This window comes from Myxine glutinosa, chromosome 4 (genome assembly GCF_964187855.1).
Source record: "Myxine glutinosa chromosome 4, kmMyxGlut1.1, whole genome shotgun sequence".
Classification (NCBI taxonomy): Eukaryota; Metazoa; Chordata; class Myxini; order Myxiniformes; family Myxinidae; genus Myxine; species Myxine glutinosa.
In genome coordinates this window covers 24,833,313-24,854,767 of record NC_136264.1, presented here as the reverse complement: position 1 = coordinate 24,854,767, position 21,455 = coordinate 24,833,313, and the positions used below count along the sequence as shown (strand labels likewise).

The 21,455-nt window shown below is 48.8% G+C and overlaps 1 protein-coding gene across 1 annotated transcript in view; it reads left to right on the top strand.

The window, feature by feature from the left end:
* The first annotated feature begins 20,789 nt into the window (after nt 1–20,789).
* The window catches only part of LOC137424498 (uncharacterized), a 113,780-nt gene continuing 113,114 nt past the window's right edge, over nt 20,790–21,455 (top strand). Inside the window, exon 1 of the mRNA XM_078775523.1 lies at nt 20,790–20,998. Within this exon, the coding sequence (XP_078631649.1) occupies nt 20,924–20,998 (75 nt within the window). The 5' untranslated portion in view covers nt 20,790–20,923. The remainder of the gene's footprint in view (nt 20,999–21,455) is intronic.

Here is a 21,455-nt window from a genome sequence, read left to right as displayed (position 1 = left end):
TAAAGGCGTCCATGTAGTGAATACTTCCAGGCCTCACCACCCAACCACCATGAAACCTGGCTCTCAGCTCAGCCTCCCTAAAAAAGTGCTATAGATTTACTTGACTTTGGATTTTTGATCACAACCCCTTAACTTTCATTCAAAAAACGAAAAATAAAAATCAGAGGTGGATGAGATGGAGTTTGGCTTTGCAGGAGTTCAACTTGGAAATGGAGCATGTAAAGGGCAGGGACAATGTCGTTGCTGGTGCTTTGTCCAGAGTGAACTAACTTTGGAAATCTCTGGAGATTGTTGGAAGTTTTGTTGCATTATTTTTGGGAACTATTGATTAATTATTCGTTGCTCATGGGATTTGATGATTTGGGTGTGAGTTTACTTTTGTTTGTTGGGAGAGTTTTGCCTACAAAGAAAGTTTTCACTATGTTAAAACTTTCTTTCTTGAGGGGGGGGGGGGGGGGAAGTGTTATGGATTCGTCACTTCCGTTGTGGTGGCTTTCATCCACTTGAGACATTTCTGATTCCATGTATTATTATTATTGTTGTTTGAGGGAAATAGCAATTATTATTGTGAGAAGGTAAAAGGAATGTTTTAAAATGAAACAGGAACCGGACGGCAATGAAGAGGAAGAAGTGGAGAGAAGGAGGGCGGAGCGAGTGAAGTCGGACAAGAAGCGAGTCGTTTCAAGGTCCGGGGCGAACGTTGTCGAACAAAAGTCGCTCGTGAACTTTCGGGGTTCCTGGGAAAGGAATTCCCACGACAGAGTTGTTGTCGCTGTGACTGATCCACCTGCGTGTCAGGTTTGGTGTTGGATTCCGAGGAATCATCATCGTGTCGTTTCGACCCGAGTATGGGCCGTCGGCCATTTTGATTCGCGCGCTTCGCGCGTCGAGCAAACTTTCCTTGCTTCACGTCAGCCGTTTTCACCATTCAGACGTCGATCTGGGATGTGTGTGTGTAACGCGGATTTTGAAGGCAAAGCTGAGGTTCACCGATTTGGAGCTGTAAAACAATCATACCAGAGGGTGTGATTTCCCAGTCGCCTTGAGTGCGCCTTTTCGCATCTTCTGGCCGCGTGACCATTTTCGCCGCTTTGGCCGCGTGCGCCTTTGTGCAGTTTTGGCGGCGTGACTGGGCTTGTCACATGAACGGGATTCGGGTTTCGATTCAACATCGTTCTGACGATCGCTGGAGGGGATCAACTCTGAGCTCGAAGACGGGAATATAGAGACATTGGGGAATGTTATTTTTCACTCACTTGGAGCACAGTGAGTTACTTTATACTAGCTGATGGTACCATCATAAGATATACATTGATTGTACTTTTGATTGCTATTATTGTTGTACTGTTATTCTTGTGTGATTTTTAATACAATATTTGTTTGTTGGTAACAATTGGTGTGGTTTCACCATTGATCTTTGACACAGAATAACACATTTTTCTGCCGTGACTCCTCTCGAGGCTCGGAGGTACACCGTGACCAGGGGGTCGGGGAAGAGCACGTAACAATATATATATATATATATATTGTTGCAGATCCCGGGTTCATCGACGTACTAAGGGGGGGTCTATGCCCCGCTCCCCCTCAAACTCCGGGTCCACTGAGGCCGCCGTCCACGACTAAGTTCGTGGCTGACGGATTGCTAAGCAATGTTATTGTAGAAAGTGGATTGCAATAAGCAATGTAGAAAGTGGATTGCTAAGATTGCTAACATGTCTTTCAATCCTGACAAATCTCACACTCTTACGATGTCTCTCTGAAAAGACCGACTGGACAACCTTCCCATCCACTTTCTGAATAATCCTCTCCAAGAAGTTCTGTCACTCAAGCTTTTGGGTATCACTATCTGCCATGATCTTTCCTGGGAAAACCACATTTCAAATCTGACCTCCAAAGCCAGTCGCCGACTTGGCATCCTCCGTCGTGCGAAGTCCTTCCTTGGCACACCTGAACTCCTCACCACACACAAGGCTTTCATCCGCAGCTCAATGGAATACTGCTCTCCCCTCTGGGCTGGTGCTCCTGCCTCACACCTAGCTCGTCTTCACGCTGTTGAAACCAAAGCATTCAGAATCATTGGAATCTCCCGCGATGAAGCTAACTCCAAGGGCCTCTCACTCACTCACCGCAGGCAGGTTTGGTGGTCTTTCTGTCTTCTACCGACTCCTCTCTGGCCTTGCCCCCCCCCAGCTCTCTCTGGGCTCTGTCCCGCAAATATTCCTACAGGTCGCACAAGATCTGCCTGCAACCCTCTTATGGTTAAACTGCCAAAATCAAGACTCTGTGCTCACCTTCACTCCTTCATTCCTCTTTTCTCCCGCCTCTGGAACAAACTCCCTCACTCTCTTCAATCCCACTCCACCCTCCAGTTCTTTAAAACAGCCATTCACCACCATCTCTTATCTTCCCCCATCCAAAACCTTGATATTTTCTACCCCCGCTAATTTCACCCCAATTCCACTTTTTTGAAATACCAACTTCTGTCCTGGAAGTCCTTGGTGTCCTTGTTTTATACTTCTACCACCCTCCCTCCCCCCCCCCCCTTCCCATGCCTCCTCCCCCCAAGCCCTTTCCTTCCCACACATCTCCCTGCTCTCAAATGTTGTGTTTGTGTGCTTCCCCTTCTCTCCCCATCTTGTCTTCCGCTCCCTCTTTTTATATATTTTGTTTGTCTGGTTGATTTGTTTGTGAAGTAAATGTTAGCTCTTTCACGAGCCTCGACTCAGTATACAAAAAAAAAAAAATTCCGATCACCAACTTCCCAGCTACGCGTCGAAGAGTTTACTGGTCAATATTCCCAAATACCTTCAAGACACCTGACCGGAGAAACCGGGGATTGAACCCTCGCTTTCACACACCTTATTCAATTGCGTGCCGAGCGGATTTGCACGGTGTGGAAAGCGGCATTACCTCACGAGATTTATGTTCCTGAATCTAGCCAAATTCGGTCTCGGATGATGTGAGGCCAATGGAGAAAGGACGTACCGAACAGGTTGGAGTGTAACAACGAAATGTACAGCCTTTTATTTGGAAGGCACAGAGAATAGACAAAAGATACAGCTTAACAATTCTTAACTATCATAAACCCCACAGGCACCTTCACACTCACTCTCACACAGGGGAAAAGACTGGTTAAGGGCGTACCGATGTACGTGCTGGGATTGCTTTGCAATTGGCCACGTGGTCTGGTGTGCGCAGTTCGGTCCTCACGTGCAGCCTGGACGAGGTCAGGTCCGAAGGACGAACCGCCGCCTCGAAGTTAGCATGGACGAACTTCAGCACAGGTAGATGAACTTCAGCGCAGGTAGATGTACTTCAGCGCAGGTAGATGAACTTCAGCGCAGGTTGGACAAGCTTGCAGGTCAGCCGATGTGGCGAGGCAAAGAGCAATGGGTCTCGGGCGTTGCTGCAAAAACAAGAGAGTACAGAGCAGGAGGTCGTCGAAGTGGTGAGGCGAAATGCAAGAGCACTATCGTCGGTGAGGCAGAGCCCAAGAGGGGTGTCGTCCACGTGGCGAAATCCAAAGCAAGAGAGTGAAATTGCGATCCGCGTGGGCTTTTACCAGATCCGCCCACGCATGCAAAAATGTTCCACAGACTCCCATTGGCTGAGGCTTGTCGCATCATGGCGATGGGTTCCCGGCTCGCCATTGGTCACCTGGGCCGTGCTTTTGGCCACGCCTTCCTGCTCATAGTAATGGCTTCCCTTAACCACGCGGAGGTTTGACATCCTGCTTAACTTCAACGCATATTGGTCTTGATTACGACACAATGGGAAAGGGCTAATCTTTACATTCAATAAGACATATCTAACTACTGCAGGCTACATGTTGTCGTGCAACGAACTATAGGGGGTTTGCCTTTATGGGCCAACCGCAACACTATCCCCTCCTCTCACCGAGACTCGAGCCGATTCGTCCACAAGGAGCGCTGGGGTGAGCTGGCATTCAATTAACATTACTATTAGTGTGACACGTAGATGTGATTCCCCTAACATTTTAAACTCTAATCCCAATGTGTGCGCCTTTTTTCTTTTCTTTTTTTTAAACATTTGAATGTACATTTTAAAACTAAATATGTCCCTCCTAATGCGTTGAGAAACTACCTAACAGATTCACACCCACAACCTTATACTGTTCACGTCTTGCCGGAATTTTGAAACTAAACACATAACCGGTGGGAAACATTTTTACATTTTACACTACACACAATTTATTTTACAAAAACTATGACCGAGGACCTGGACTTGAGGAATAGAACTTGGAGAATTTGTTGCTGGAGTCATCTTCTTCTTTCTTGCCTTGGTAGGCGGGCTAACAAAACCGGCTGGCCCTGACCGGCACACAGGCCATTTCAAGATCAGGGCCATCTAAATCTTCATAATTGCACACATGGATCAATCTTTTTATTTACGAGCAGGGCCACTTGACAAGTGGTCCAAATGTGTGGCATCAGTGCCACTCAACAGGTGATCCATGTGTGGCAAGATGATGAGGCAGCCAAGAGGTGTAACCATGGAGATGGGTGTGGCCACAGAGCCAGTGGTCCATAATGTGATGGATGGGATGATGGGAGTGAGTCATGGATGGCAGCAAGATGCTGCGACGGTAAGTGTTCCTTGTGATGTTCCTGGATCGGGGAGGAAGAGAAGATGCGACGAGCAACAAGGAAAGGACACGGTGGCACATGCAAAACACAGGTATGACAAGCGGGTGAGAGGAATGCCGGCAGAGTGAACTAGAGCCTGGCCCTACCCGTTCGTGCCCCCCACCGTTAACTACACTACCCTAGCCCTCCTTGTATTTACAATTCGTCTCTACGTCTTGTCTCCCCCGTCCCCTCTTTATTCCAAATTCGTCCCCAACTCCCCCCAGGTCCTCCCAGGAAGGAAAGGCGGAATTAACACAATGTTTCGTACTCACATCGTGATGCAACTTACCAATCAAACATTGAGTCCCGTGGTGCGAAATCCACTTGTGGATGGTTGTGGATGGTGCGAAGGGGTCTTCACAAAATCCTAACTACTCTGACATCATTTACACATTTTAATCTCCCTGGGTTTGTATCCTGCCAATCGGCCTTCTTTAAACGATGTGGTTTTAAGAACCTGAATTCCCATTGCCCACACTGTGGTGCCCTCCGAATTTGGGTCTAACCCCACAATTTTCTATTCGTGCTCTCGCACAATTTCGGGGCTGGGTCGTGTGGCTGTACTAGCAGGTCTACCTACCTGCACCCCTCAGTTCACTGGAGCTGCTTCCCAAGCTTGCCTGCTCCTCACTCTAACCTACCTGGGGAAGGCCCTCCCTGGCGCTTACCCCCTGATGCCCACCTTGGCATTGGGCAACCCGGGTCCTTTCCCTGGATCCTCAGGCCCCACTCACACTAACCTAACTGGCTCCCTGAGCCTACCTGCGGCCTTACCTTGCCGACGAGCTACCAGTGACAGTGTCCCAATAACTATTTCTACCAATGAAGCCACACGCCCAGCCATTTCACTGCCTCCTGCACCTCACAAAAAAATACTATCTCCACAATCACCACCACAGGTGTCAATATCCATCCAATTTACCTGTACCAAGTATCTAACTTTAAACTACACCGCCGGGTCTCCATGAATTGGTTCCACTTCCCCCATTCAATATTTCGCACCATGCATTCCACACCATGTATTCCACACCATTTATTTTCACACCACAACTCAATTCCATTTACACTTACACACAGCATCATTAATCTAACTGATTTCCCCTATAACTCGTGCTTCCCCGTCGTCCCTTTATACGACGCACACCCTTTGTTAACAACCAGCTAAACTCTCCACGTCCCCACTATAGTTCATTGTCACAACTTAAATATTTGTCCCTAAGGTCTCTCTAGATCCCTAATCGTTATCCTAGCCCTCCCTCAGCTAGTGCTTCGGTGCCCCCATGGAGCAACCATTGCTGGCCCCTCCATGGGCCTAACAATGCTATTCCCCTAAACTAGTGCTCATGGGCCCCCCTATAGTGGGTAATGGTCGCACCACCATACCCCCACGTGGGGGGCACAATACTCCCCCAGTCCTCGAAACTATGAGCCCCTCCTTGTGGAAGTACCTGGTCGTGCCTCGGAGTCTAAGGCCAGCACGATCCACGAAGGTGCTTGCTCATCTTTGTAGGGTCTTATCCGGCCGGCATTGATGATCCGAGGAGGTGGAGTTGGTGGTCCAGGTGCCGGGGTCCATCCCTGCGCGGGGCCCTGCGGTCCCACGCACGATGACCCAACCGGCCACGGTTAGAGCACCTCACCCGGTGAGGTGCGTGCCTTCGACAATCCGAATTACCCCTCAAAACCCGCCGATCGCTCTTGCCACGGTACGGCGCCAACAATACCGTGCGGGTGCCGGAGGTACGAATCCCACATGCCGGTCCTTGCGGGACCAACGCAACACCGATTACCTCCGGTCCCCACAGTACACCACTCATTGGGGCTCGCGTATCCTACCCGTCTCACTCAGCACTACCCCGGTCGGCGTCGATGACTGAGCCGCATCATTTCTCGCACTCCATTTCGTACTTGCACAATCCGGTGCGCACACTCTCTCCACACACTCCGTACTCACACACACCGGGGCACACACTCTCTCCACACACTCCGTACCATTCGTTAGCCTCACACTTGGCCCTTCACGAATGCCCGGGTCCATCCTGACCCCCAAGCTAGCCAAACACCCCATCGCACCAAACACATTCCCGACATCGCCACTCACCTCGGGACTCACCTTCTCCCGGTCCTCTCAAGAACCTGTAATCTTTCTATTTGATTAACAGGTATTTAATCATGGTCTGAGCACCACTCTTGCACACGTTCCTCAATTCCTTCCATAATTCATTCTCCATCTCTCCTTCTGTCTTTTAAATTTCAATTATTCCTCCTTCTACCTTCTCCAGCTTCTCTTTCCCCTCTGTTATTTCCCACTGCGCCTCTATTTCCTGCTCCAACTCTACCTTCGTCGGTTTCTCTACCTCCCGCGTCAATATTTCCATTCCCCCAGTCAGTTTGGCCGTACTCTCCTTCAACCCTCGCCGGACGCGCATCTCACTCTGCTTTACCTCATCACGCACACCCGCGACCACCTCGCTCATCCTCTTCATATCGCCGCTTGATTCCTGCCTCATGGTGTCCATCCGAGTACTCATTTTATCCATTCCATCACCCATTTTATCCATCCGATCACCCATTTTGTTCATTCCACATCTCCACTCTTTTCTCATAGTGTCCATCCGATCACCCATTTTGTTCATTTCACTTCTTGACTCTTCCAAATATGCTGTGATTTGAGTCATGAATAACTCCATGTTAACCCCCACTTGCACAGCGGGTTCCGCCTCTGCCGCCGGCCCCGTGTGCGAAGCACCACCATTGTCTTCACTCCCTGCCGTGCCGTGATTAACTCCTAGTTCAATCTGTTCGCTTGTGTCTTGGGCCATTAATTCCTCATCCTCTACATTTTCGATACCCACCGGAACCTGCTCGTTTTGGTCCGCCATCATTCGAATTTAATTTAAAAAAAAATTGTTTTAAACTAAATTTCCACACACTCGTAACTTCGCAGTACGTGAAGCGTACTCCAGGTCCAATCCCACTCCCGGACACCAATAATGTTGCGGCACCCCGGGGTTCGCCGACGTACTAAGGGGGGCTTATGCCCCGCTCCCCCTCAAAATCCGGGTCCACTGAGGCCGCCGTCCACGACTAAGTTAGTGGTTCACGGATTGCTAAGCAATTCCGATCGCCAATTTCCCAGCTACGCGTCGAAGATTTTACTGGTCAATATTCCCAAATACCTTCAAGACAAGTGACCGGAGAAACCGGGGCTCGAACCCTCGCTTTCACACACCTTATTCAATTACATGCCGAGTGGATTTGCACGGTGTGGAAAGCGGCTTTACCTCACGAGATTTATGGACTTGAATCCAGCCAAATTCGGTCTCGGATGATGCTAGGCCAATGGAGAAAGGACGCACCGAACAGGTTGGAATGTAACAACGAAATGTACAGCCTTTTATTTAGAAGGCACAGAGAATAGACAAAAGATACAGCTTAAAAATTCTTACCTATCATAAACCCCACAGGTGCCTTCACACTCACTCTCACACAGGGGAAAAGACACTGGTTAAGGGCGTACCGATATACGTGCTGAGATTGCCTCGCAATTGGCCACGTGGTCTGGTGTGCGCAGTTCGGTCCTCATGTGCAGCCTGGACGAGGTCACGTCCGACGAACCGCCGCCTCGAAGTTGGCACAGATATACGTCAGCACAGGTAGATGAACTTCAGCGCAGGTAGATGAAATTCAGTGCAGGTAGATGAACTTCAGCGCAGGTTGGACAAGCTTGCAGCTCAGTCGACGTGGTGAGGCGAAGAGCAATGGGTCTCGGGCGTTGCCCCAAAAAGCAAGAGAGTACAGAGCAGGAGGTCATCGAAGTGGCGAGGCGAAATGCAAGAGCACTATCGTCGGCGAGGCAGAGCCCAAGAGGGGTGTCGTCCACGTGGCGAAATCCAAAGCAAGAGAGTGAAATTGTGATCCGCGTGGGCTTTTACCAGATCCGCCCACGCATGCAAAAATGTTCCACAGCCTCCCATTGGCTGAGGCATGTCGCATCATGGTGACGGGTTCCCGGCTCGCCATTGGTCACCTGGGCCGTGCTTTTGGCAACGCCTTCGTGCTCATAGTAATGGCTTCCCTTGACCACATGGAGGTTTGACATCCTGCTTAGCTTCAACGCATATTGGTCTTCATTACTACACAATGGGAAAGGGCTAATCTTTGCATTCAATAAGACATATCTAACTACTGCAGGCTACATTTTGTCATGCAACGAACTATAGGGGGTTTGCCTTTATGGCACAACCGCAACAATATGTATATATATATTTATCTATATATATATATATATATATATATATATATCTATCTATCTATCTATCTATCTATCTATATATATATATATATATATATATATATATATATATATATATATATATATATATATATATATATATATATATACAGTATATCTATCTATCTATCTATATATATATATATATATATATATATATATATATATATATATATATATATATATATGTATATGTATATATATATATATATATATATATATATATATATATATATATATATAATATATATATATATATATTGTTACGGACCGCGGATAAGATGTTGTGTTTGCCGAGCGGATAGCACCGCGGCCGAACAGTTACCCCGACTAACCCGATTCCCGAACGTTGGCCGGATCGCGCCACAGATATTCAATGGGGAAAAGACAAAAGCGACACGGATGTGAAGAAGAAGAAGAAGAAAACCAAAAGGTTGGAAATACTACTAAATTTATTCCTACTATTTACATGCTCAAAAAAACCAAGGAGAATGAAGGATAATAAAATAAAATAGACAGAGGGACGGACCAGAAGGACACAGTGCAAATTCCTAGCTTACCTACAGTCTTAATTAACCCAAAGACAGAACAAACAAAACAAACTCACATACACAAGGATGGAATCGTTGGAATAAATGCTGGAAGGAGGACTGGGAAGGTTTAGCTGGGGCAGATGGTTCGGCTTGATCCCGCACGGGACGTCGGGCTGGACCTCGACGGCCACCGATGCCTCCGCAATCTGGTTCCCGCGGGGTAACGGGTCGACGCTGCCTGGTGGAGTCAACGCTGCTTGTGTAACCCAAAGCTGCTGGTTCTCTGGCTCAACTCTTTCTTGGCACGTCTCTCTGTCCAACCACCTTCTTTCTCTCTTGCTTGGTCCAACTTCTGCGAGCAAGGCGACGAATAGCAGGCTTTGTGATTCCCTTAATGTTCTTCGGCAGTACCTTGCGCGCACGCTTTTATAGCGCCTCCGGCGATCAAGCCGCCGGCCTTTAGGACACGCCCATCGGTCAGCTCGCCTCGGTCCTGATTGGTGGGCACAGGCCCTCTGACCCCAAGCTGAGCACATGCTTAATGGTGGTTTTGGAGGGGATGTAATTGGCAATCGAGGCTTGGCAATGAAAGTTTTGGGAGTGGGAATGGGGAATGAAAGGGGATCTATCTGGTTTCACTTGGTGCAATGGAGTGTCATCTTAATGGAAGACAAGGCCTTACCCTAATACACATAATAAAGATATAACTACCAACAAGGGGGGAAATCTATGATTGGCTAACGTGTATGCTTTATGGAATTAACTACGGGAATGCCCTTTGACCTTTATATAACAGACTGGAGGCAGGAGGGTCCAGAATAAAGCAATAATAATAATAAACACAATAAAAGAACACTTCTCATATCCACAACAATATATATATATTGTTACAGGCGCGGTCTTGGATGGTGATTTACCGAGCGGTTTGGTATGACCACGTCTGCAACAGGTTACCCGATTATACCCGGACGTTGACTAATCGCGCTATGCTAGATCAATTAAGGAAAAGGACACAACGGCTGGGATTACAACAAGGATACGACACCAAGGGTTCAGTTCTCAAGGCCTCCGGAGGAGGTTCTATTATGGGATATGCGGAAGGTTAGATTACAGGGGCCAGAGAGACGGCACAGTAAGGTGGGCACTTAATCACGGTCTTATAGTAACCCAGACAGACCACAGATAAACAGGACAAGACGGACTCACACAGGGATTGATGGCAAGGATGGGCAGAATCGAAGGCTCAGGTGCACCTGGCTCGAGGACAGAATAGCACGGCCCAGTCCAGAGATGCGGGAGGTCTCACAGCGCTCGAGGTGGCGTTCTTGTCTTCTCTCTCAAGCTCGGGGCGCATCTGACTCTCACTTCCGGTGAGTCGCTCGTATATCCGGCGGGGAGCGACACGCCCTCGGCTTGTTAGCTCCGCCCCAGATGGAATCGGCCACTTGCTCCTTTCTGGCTGCGGGGGGTTACCGGGCCCCGCCCTTGACGAGGGGCCGACAGGGAGCCCCTTCGTGGTAACCCCGTCGAGCACCTGGCCAATGGCGGCTAACCAAGCCGGACTGAGGACGCCCACTCCCCGCGCCGTCGCCGCGCCACCCCCCTCTGCTGTTGTAGTTGTTGTAGTTGGCGCTTCTTCATGGGGAAGAGATGCGGGGAGGTATGGGGAGGTCCTAAACTCACTACTGGTGCCATATAATCACATTCTGGTGCAACGAAGAGTCAGAATTAATGGAAACGAGTCCTTAACTGACATAGACTAAGAATAACTAGCAAGAGGTCCGAAAGTTGTCTACGTGTGATGCGGTGGACCTGGGCACAACATTTAATGGGGGAAGAAGGGGGAGATCGGCTCTACTGGGTGTTGTTTACAGACAATGGGACTAGGGAATGGGGTAAGGGAGAGTTGGGGAGTATTGGGGAAATAGGGGAATATTTACAAGCGGATATGGAGGCCAAATTCCATATCCGCAACATTGCACCCTTCTCTACCCTCGGGGCGTCCCGACCCGATAAATTTTTTACCTAATTTAGTGGGGCACTCAGATGTAGTTCCCTCTACTATTAACTCTACCCTGAGTGCGACAGTTTTACAGATATTCACAAATGAGTAAATATGTCCCCCTGCGACGTTGCACCCTTCTCCTCACAGAAACACACCCACCGGATAACCGAATCCGGAAAGAATTCGCAAACTAAACATACAGCCGGTAGGGAGCATTATTTACAAGACTGCGCTGCTATTTACACTACGATCCAGGACCTGTTTTTGGAGGAACACCTGCAGATGTTATTGCATAGAGAGAGCACGCATGCTAGCATCGATACACCAACCCACGAGTGCTCTGTGGCCTTACGGCCTTTAATAATGTGCAGAGCACCCCTTCCAAGCACCAAAAGCACCACCCCATCATGTACTGTCAGCACCATCCGGTGCACCACCATTCTTCGTTAAAATAAAAACGACAACCCCTAACCCTGCAGGTGTCTCTTGCTCTTCCTGTGGTGCACTTGGCCTTCTTTCCGCTTTCAAAAATAAAGAAAGGCGCCAACCGCGTCCATTTCTATATTGTGGCCTTCAGGGGGCCAACTATAAGTGGTTCACCTGTTTGGCATAGGTGCCACGTTGACCCATAGGTCCATCCACGGGTGGTGCTTGGCCGCATAAGAACTGCGGTCCATTGTGGGTGGCCACAAACATTGCGGTCCATATGGTGTATCGATCCCAGCAGCAAGCAGCGAAAGTGCAGGCCCACAACTGCGTCGCCAGCACCTCTCTCTCCTCTCTCTCTACCCCAAAGCCAGATCCTCGGAGGTGGGAGACAAAAACAAGACAAGTGAGCAAGGTGGTAAGGGCGCAAAAGTGCACGCAATGTAAGATGATGCACACTGGGGGCACATGGGAACCAGGTGAGACAGGTACGTTCCTACCGTACGCCCCCCCCCCACCAGGTAACCTACATGGCCCCTCCCTTACCCCTTACTGTATCAACAAAACACAACACTACCCATAAACATCTACTTTACAAATCAACACAGGTCCCTACTGTCTTCCCCGTTCCTCCCATATACCAAATTCGTCTTCTCTCCCTCCTAACCAATCAAATTTGCCATTTTCAACTTTCATCAAAATTTGCCATCTCCAACTTGACATCATAATTTGCCATTACCAATTCATCATCAGTCCCTCCTAGGGAGGGAGAGATGGAATCACCCCAATGTCTCATCCACGTCGTGATGCGTCTCACAAATCCAACAGCAATCCTTACTTCCTGCACAAAACAAAGAAAACACAGGTGTGGAGTCATCATCATCACCACAGGTAAGTGGCTGCGTATGGTGCGACAGGTTCATCAATCCTAACTATTTCCTAAATGACTTTAACAACTTTACACTACCCGGGGTCTTTCTCCGGCCAAACCATTGGCCCTCTTACACTATGGGTTCTAAAAACCAATTCCCATTGGCCAAACTGTGGTGCTTTTCAATTTGGGGTCTCACTCCCCCGATTCATCTGTCGGTGCCCTCGCACAATTTCTGGGCTGTAGCGTGTACCTCTCCCAGCGGGTCTACCCACCTGCACACCTCCACCACTGCAGTTGCCTCCGAGCTTACCTGATCCTTACCCTAACCTAACTACCTGGGGAAGGCCCTCTGGCGCTCTCCCCACTCGGTGCCCTCTCTGGCACTGGGCTACCCGGGTCCGTCCTCCGGATCCTCGGGCCCCATCCACAACTCTACCGGCTCCCAGAGCCCACCTGCGGCCTCACCTGGCCGACATCCTCACAGTGGTGGAGTGCCCAACCAACTACACACACTAACAGGCTACACGCCCAGCCATTTCCACAACACTAATGCACCCATCCACAGACCATTCTTTCACCCGCACCACAGATGCCAATATCCAACCACAATTTACCTATACCCTCTACCTAACATTTACACTACCCGCCCCGGGTATCCGTGATAGGGGTCCACTCTTCCCCCATCCACACCCTCGCACCATGCACACCACTCCGTACCACTTACTCCAACTCTCTCCACACACCTGCCCTTGCACACCTGTGCTCTCACTCTTGGTGCCGCCTGCACCCTTCTCTCCCCGAGCGCATTCGCGCTGATCCACAGCACTCACTACTCATACACCGCTCCACACTGCTCCACACACCTGTCCAGTTGCACACCTGTGCAATCACACCTGTTCAATCACACCTGTCCAGCTCTCACACAGCATCATCTCAGCTAACTACTCCCTTCTGAAACTTGCGCTTCCCAGTCGTCCCTTTAAACTATTGCGCTCCCTCGTCATTATCATCCACACTAATCTACCTGCGTCCCCACTACAGGTATCAGTCACTAACTAACCTTAACGTCACCTAATGTCCTCTTCGCTAGATCCCTACAATTAACCTAACCCACCCGGGCTAGTTTTCACTGCCATACACCCCATAATCTATAGCGCATTTGCCCCCACTTGGGAAGGGTGGCAGGGATGCCACCCTTACCCACCGGGCCTATCGCTCCTACTAATTTTGCACATCAAATTTCAACAAGTCAAAAATTTGCCAATCACTGCCCATCATCTGCCAATCATTACTGCCTATCCTTTGCCAATCATCAAATTTTGTTTTTCTCTAATTTTGGGGCCAAACCACTAACCTCATCACCCAGTCTACTCACTACTGCCTCTCGGTGCGCCAATTCCCGTCCAAAGCCTGGCTTCGTAAAGCCGAGCAATGAATGCGGGTTGTGTTGTGCCAGCGGCTGGACGCTACCCGCATTCGGTGCAGGGAAGGAGGTTTACCCGGGCCGAGATCCCACGCACCATCTCGGCGTGGTGCCATCCAATGTCCCGATCTCGACCTGCCGGAATGCCTCAACAAAAAGTGGTCGCCATGACGACTCTTTCTATCGGGCCGCCCGCTCCGCCTAGTGGAGCACGGACGCGGCCGTTCAAAGCGAGGCCCAGCACGCACCGAGGGCCCGATTCGGCTATAAGTCGTTCTAAACTCTACCCCGTCTAATGTCGATGCTTCACCTGCATGCTTACACCCCACAGCCCGTTCCTTGCTCACACATCCAGCCGTTTCCATGCTCCTTGTACCTTTCCTTCCACACCCAGGTACTCTCATTCCACTCACAGACTTGGTCACACACCTGACCACCGAACACCTTGGCACACATTCGTCGCTCGCACACCTTACCAACACACCTCTTCGCGCCCCCTCCTCGGTCACCTCCTCTGTGACAATCACAGGTGTGCTCTCATTCGCACACCCAACTACGTGCCTCACTACCAATTCCAGCGTGCATTCCCACTCACGCCCTACCATTCCAGGTGTGCATCCTTCCATTCCAGGTGTACATCCTCGCTCACCTGTCACAACCAACCCACGCTCCTTGTCACTCTTACTACTCTCACCTCCACTCTTGACAGCGCACTCTTTCCCCATGCACCTGTCCGTCACACATCTTTCTCACACACCCTCTCCCGTTACACCCTCTGTAACACTCACCACAGGTGTACACTCTTCCTTACTTTTGACAGCGCACTTTTTCCCCATGCACCTGTCCGTCACACACCTTTCTCGCACACCCTCTCCCGTTACATCCTCTGTAACACTCACCACAGGCGTGCATTCTCCCTTTACACCCTCCGTAACACTCCTCACTACGCGCTTCCATGGGCTCCCTCGCACACGCGCTTCGACCAACTCACTCTTGACGGCACACTCACTCCTCGGCGTGCACTTTTTCCTCACACACCCCAGAGTCGGACTTCCTCGCACACCTCCTTTTTTGCACACCAGACCTGTCGCACACCTCACCAACGGCCTCTCACGAACACCCGGGTCCATCTCGACCCCCAAGCTTCTTAAATCCCCTGGCGCATCATACGCACGACCATATTGGTCACCACTTACACCGGGTCCTCTTCCTCTTCGCATCTCCTCCATCACCTGCGAATCCCTCATCCGGTTAATGAGCACATCATCACGATCCAAACACAGACTTTGGACCAATTCTTTTACCTCCTCTTTTATCTCTTTCTTATCCTCTCTCCGTCGCTTCTTAATTTCGCTCACCCCTTCTTCCACTTCTTCTAATTTCTGCTTCACCTCTTTTATTCCCCGGTACGTCTCCTCAATCTCGTCCTCCAAGGCTACCTTGACCGTTTCCATGTGCGTCCTCACCTGCCGGTCCTTCGTCTCCATTACCTCTATCACCTCGTCCAACCTCGTTGTCAGTCCCTCACGTACCATCTGACATTCCCTCTTCGTCGCTATCAAGTCATCTTTTAGTTCTTTCTGTGTCGCCTTTAACCCTCCTATTACCGCTGTGTTCTTCTTTACCTGGTCCGTTAGTTCCTTTTGTCCCTCCGTCAGCTGTTCCACCTCCTGCGTCAGGTCCTCTATGCCCCCTTGTAATTTTACAGTCCCCTTTCTCACCTCCTTCTCCATGTGCTCCTTACAGTGCCTCACCTCCTCGCGCACTCCTCCGACCTCCTCACTCACTCCTCTTCTGATCTCCTCTCCCATCACTTGCATCTCCTGCCCAGATGCCACCCTCATCTGCTCCATTTCCTCCCTGTGAGCATCCAGTTTGGTTTCTACCCCCATTCTGACCCCCTCTATCTGCTGCCCCATTTGTTTAACTTCCCTTTCCGCTTGGTCCCTCATGTCCCTCAATTTGCCTTCCATGGTGTTTTCTAACCCCTCTAACCCTTTTTGCATCCCTTCCATTTGATTCTCTTGAGCGGCCATTCTGTTTTCTACCCCCATTAACCCATTCTTTACCTCTTTTATCCCGTTGTCTAACCCCTCAAAATTATTGTCTAACTTCTCACCGGTACCCCTCGCTTCGTCCCTCATTACCCCCATTTGCCCCATAAGGGCCCCCATCATTCTGCTTTCCATCTCTTCATTATTCTTGTCCATAAGGGCCTTCATTTGCATTAAAAAAAGGTTCAAATCCACCGGTGGCGCTACTACGGTCGCGGGCGTGGACTCCGTGGCCAGCGAGGCGCCATTTTGCGCGCCTGCTACCCTCGCTGCTTCGCTCTCCTCACGTCCCTCAATTTGGTCCTGGACCGACCCTGCCTCACTCTCCTCTACCGGAACCCAGCCGACTTGGTCTGCCATAGCGCGACTTTCAAAATTCGGGTTTTTATCTTTTGTAAAACAAAACCAAATTTCGCCGTTATAATTTCGAGCGCGTAAAAAAAAAACGCGCTCCGGGACCGATCCCACTTCCCGACACCAATTGTTACAGGCGCGGTCTTGGATGGTGATTTACCGAGCGGTTTGGTATGACCACGTCTGCAACAGGTTACCCGATTATACCCGGACGTTGACTAATCGCGCTATGCTAGATCAATTAAGGAAAAGGACACAACGGCTGGGATTACAACAAGGATACGACACCAAGGGTTCAGTTCTCAAGGCCTCCGGAGGAGGTTCTATTATGGGATATGCGGAAGGTTAGATTACAGGGGCCAGAGAGACGGCACAGTAAGGTGGGCACTTAATCACGGTCTTATAGTAACCCCGACAGACCACAGATAAACAGGACAAGACGGACTCACACAGGGATTGATGGCAAGGATGGGCAGAATCGATGGCTCAGGTGCACCTGGCTCGAGGACAGAATAGCGCGGCCCAGTCCAGAGATGCGGGAGGTCTCACAGCGCTCGAGGTGGCGTTCTTGTCTTCTCTCTCAAGCTTGGGGCGCATCTGACTCTCACTTCCGGTGAGTCGCTCGTATATCCGGCGGGGAGCGACACGCCCTCGGCTTGTTAGCTCCGCCCCAGATGGAATCGGCCACTTGCTCCTTACTGGCTGCGGGGGGTTACCGGGCCCCGCCCTTGACGAGGGGCCGACAGGGAGCCCCTTCGTGGTAACCCCGTCGAGCACCTGGCCAATGGCGGCTAACCAAGCCGGACTGAGGACGCCCACTCCCCGCGCCGTCGCCGCACCACCCCCCTCTGCTGTTGTAGTTGTTGTAGTTGGCGCTTCTTCATGGGGAAGAGATGCGGGGAGGTATGGGGAGGTCCTAAACTCACTACTGGTGCCATATAATCACATTCTGGTGCAACGAAGAGTCAGAATTAATGGAAACGAGTCCTTAACTGACATAGACTAAGAATAACTAGCAAGAGGTCCGAAAGTTGTCTACGTGTGATGCGGTGGACCTGGGCACGACATTTAATGGGGGAAGAAGGGGGAGATCGGCTCTACTGGGTGTTGTTTACAGACAATGGGACTAGGGAATGGGGTAAGGGAGAGTTGGGGAGTATTGGGGAAATAGGGGAATATTTACAAGCGGATATGGAGGCCAAATTCCATATCCGCAACAATATATATATATATATATATATATATATATATATATATATAAATGTATATATATATATATATATATATATATATATATATATATATATATATATATATATATATATGTATATATATATATATATATATATATATATATATATATATATATATGCATTTATATATATATATATATATATATATATATATATATATATATATATGCATTTATATATATATATATATATATATATATATATATATATATATATATATATATATATATATATATGCATTTATATATATATATATATATATATATATATATATATATATATATATATATATATATATATATATATATATATATATATATATACATATATATAAGTTCAAAACACCTGGTCACAAGTGTGTCGCAATGACCGGGTCCTCAGTCGAGGCCCTCAGCATCATCCCGTTTCGGCCCTTCAACCTCGATACGGTCAGCTAAGGTGGGTCAGCAGGGGCACATACACATCCACATGCAGCAACTACACCTGGATGCGTGCATACCCTCACCCCCAGCCAGTGCGAACGCAGACTACAACAACAACAACACCTCCGCAGTCCGCATCCAGAATCCACAGCACCAAACAAACACGGTGGAACACTCAAACACCCACCTTTATACCCTTCACCACTCACCAACAAAACACACCAGATCATTCATACACACCCATACACACACATACACACACACACACACACACACACACACACACACTACACCAACCAACCAACCACCTACCCTTACAACATACACCACTCAACATACAAAAACACACTCATGCAAAAATTAATTCATGCAAAAAAACACACACCCTCACCCACTCACCCATATACACAAAATAAGAAATAATAATAGTAACAAAAAAAAAAAAACTACACACAACCAACCTACACCGTTCCACATGCCTCCATAAACTTCCTCCATATCCAAAATGAGCCTTTCAAGGCAAACTGGCCCACCTTGTCACACATCCTCCTTCTTTCTGTCCCACACACTCCCAGCCTAGCAAGAAATGCAGAAAAGGAATTGCCAATATACCCTCGACACGCCACCTCAAATGGCTGACACGAAACTCGCCAACCCTTCTCCCGGCACTCTGCCTCCAGCTCACTGTACTTTCCTCTCTTCCTCTCGTGCACCTCCTCCTTGTTCTCTTCCCAAGGTACCGACAATTCCCCTAAGATGACCTGTCTTGTTGCACCTGACCAAATGACAATGTCAAGCCGCAACCCTGTCACACAGATCTCCTCTGGGAATACCAATTGTGGCTTTAGGTGTGCCACCACCTGCCAATCACAAGCATCTGACAGCCCTCTTGCTTTCCACCCCCTCCTCTTTCCACCTCTTACCACTTGGCCCTCTTTGACAAACCACACCTCTCCCCCATCAGTCTCCTTCTCCACTCTTCTTTCTCTCGATCTCAGCACCTCTTGTTGCACCATCTGCACCACCACCGCCAGCACCTGATCATGTCGCCACCTGTATTGTCCTGCTGCCAATGCTACTGAACATGCACTCAGTGCATGCTGCACCGTTCCCACACCTCCACACAAATAACATCTCTCCTCCTGCAACAACCCCCACAATCTCAAGTTTACTGGTGACGGAAGCACATCATACGTTGCCCGCAACAGGAAATTCAACAATATTGGCTCCATCCTCCAAATCTCTTGCCACTTCAACATCCTCACCCGTACACCTTTCCACCTAGTCCAAGCACCTTGCTATGCCTGACCGACTGCTTTCACATATCTCTCCTCCTCTTCCTTTCTTCTCACCTCCCTCTCAACCATCTTCCTCCTCTCTTTCACACATGCCTTTCCCCATCGCTCATGCTTCATCCACCACAAGCCATGCTTCCCGTGCTGTACGACCCCCATGACCTCCTCCTGTTGCAACCGCTCCTCCATCTCGTCCACCTCTGCTCTTGCAAATCCACTTCCGACTTCCCTTCTTCTCTGGGAGAGCATTCTTTACCACTGCATCACTTGAATCCCGCAACATCATGAACTCCCGCACCCTCACCACCTTAAACTCCTCGGTTAATGATGTCAAGGGAAACTGGAGTTTTCCACCCTGACCATGAAAGGTGATGTTCATCAAACAGCGTGGCACTCCCAACCACCTCCTCACAAACCCGCTCACCACAACCTCCATCCTCTCCACATGCCCAATCGCAATATCATACATCATCAATGGCCACAATACTCGTGGCATCAACCCAAACTTCAAACACCATACCTTCAACTTACCTGGCAAACCACATCCATCAATCCTCTTCAAACCTCTCAAAAGCTTGTTTCTGACCTCCTCCACCCTTCCCACATCATTCAACTCCACTGTATGCCATCTTCCCAAACTCTTCACAGGGGCCTCCACAAATGATGGAACCACCTCCCCTCCCAGCTCAAACCTGTGCATGTATACATATATAATATGTTTGCACCATTATAATAATGCAAACAAGCTATGTATTGATAAATCTGTTCCTGCTTTGTGAATGAATGATATCTCAGAGGGAGCATGCTCACCTTTTACTGTCTGGTCTGGGTTCTATTTCCAGCCCAACTATAAACTACCGTCCTGGTAACTTGGAGGAAAGGTGTTACACCAAGGAATACGACATATTTTAGGGAGCAAATTAACGTGGGTGTCCGTTCACTGGCATTCAAAGATGGCTGTAAAATACACAATCAGTGCATTTTGAAGAGAACGCCATGGTGTGCAGCACCCTGGCTATATTTTGCAATACCTGTTATGAAACTGGAGAGAATACTCCTTCAATAGCAGACCTATACTGGCTGAAACTATTCAAACCTGCATACAATTATTTGCAAAATGTGTCATGACTGTAGTTGCATACGCCTCTTCAATTGAAGAAAACGCCCTGTTAGAAGTATAACCGGCCTTGTGAGCTTCAGGACAATTTGCCTATTTATTTGATTACTTCTCTTGCTTCACATCACAAGGCAACGTTCACTGTGCCAAGTACCAACTACCTTTCTTTCTCACCTGTCGACACACCGATATTTCTCATCTATCAGGTCTCTTTCACCTTCAGGATGAAGCCCAAGGGGCACAGAGAGATGAGATTCTGTGGCTCTTTGCAGGGATACCAGCGGCTTCTCCTGATCCAGGTTTGAGATTTTAAAAGGGTGTATACAAGGGTTTTGACACAAAGAAATTGGGATGATAAAATAATATTGATGTCTCGCTCTGAAGGAGATGTGAGACGATCACAATGCCACTGTCTATGTGTGTGTGTTGTTGGTTGTTATCTCCATAATTTGGGTTTTAGAAAGTTGAACTCTCCCAGGACTTGATGTGTCCATCCCTGCTTCGGTGAAGGATTGTGATTCATTGGCTAAGTTGTGAAGTTGTGTTGTTCTCGGAGTTTTGGTCCAAGGGCTCTTTTCAGGATCGTCATTGAGCCCCATACAGCCTCCAGCTGTAGTTCGTTTGTGGTAATGTTCCCAGGGATGGTTTTGAAGATCTATGTAAGGTTCTTCTTTATCATTCCCTTTGCCCAAATTATCACTCGTACAATTTTGGCACTCTTCAACTTCCAGGATGTTTTCACTTCATTCTTGAGGT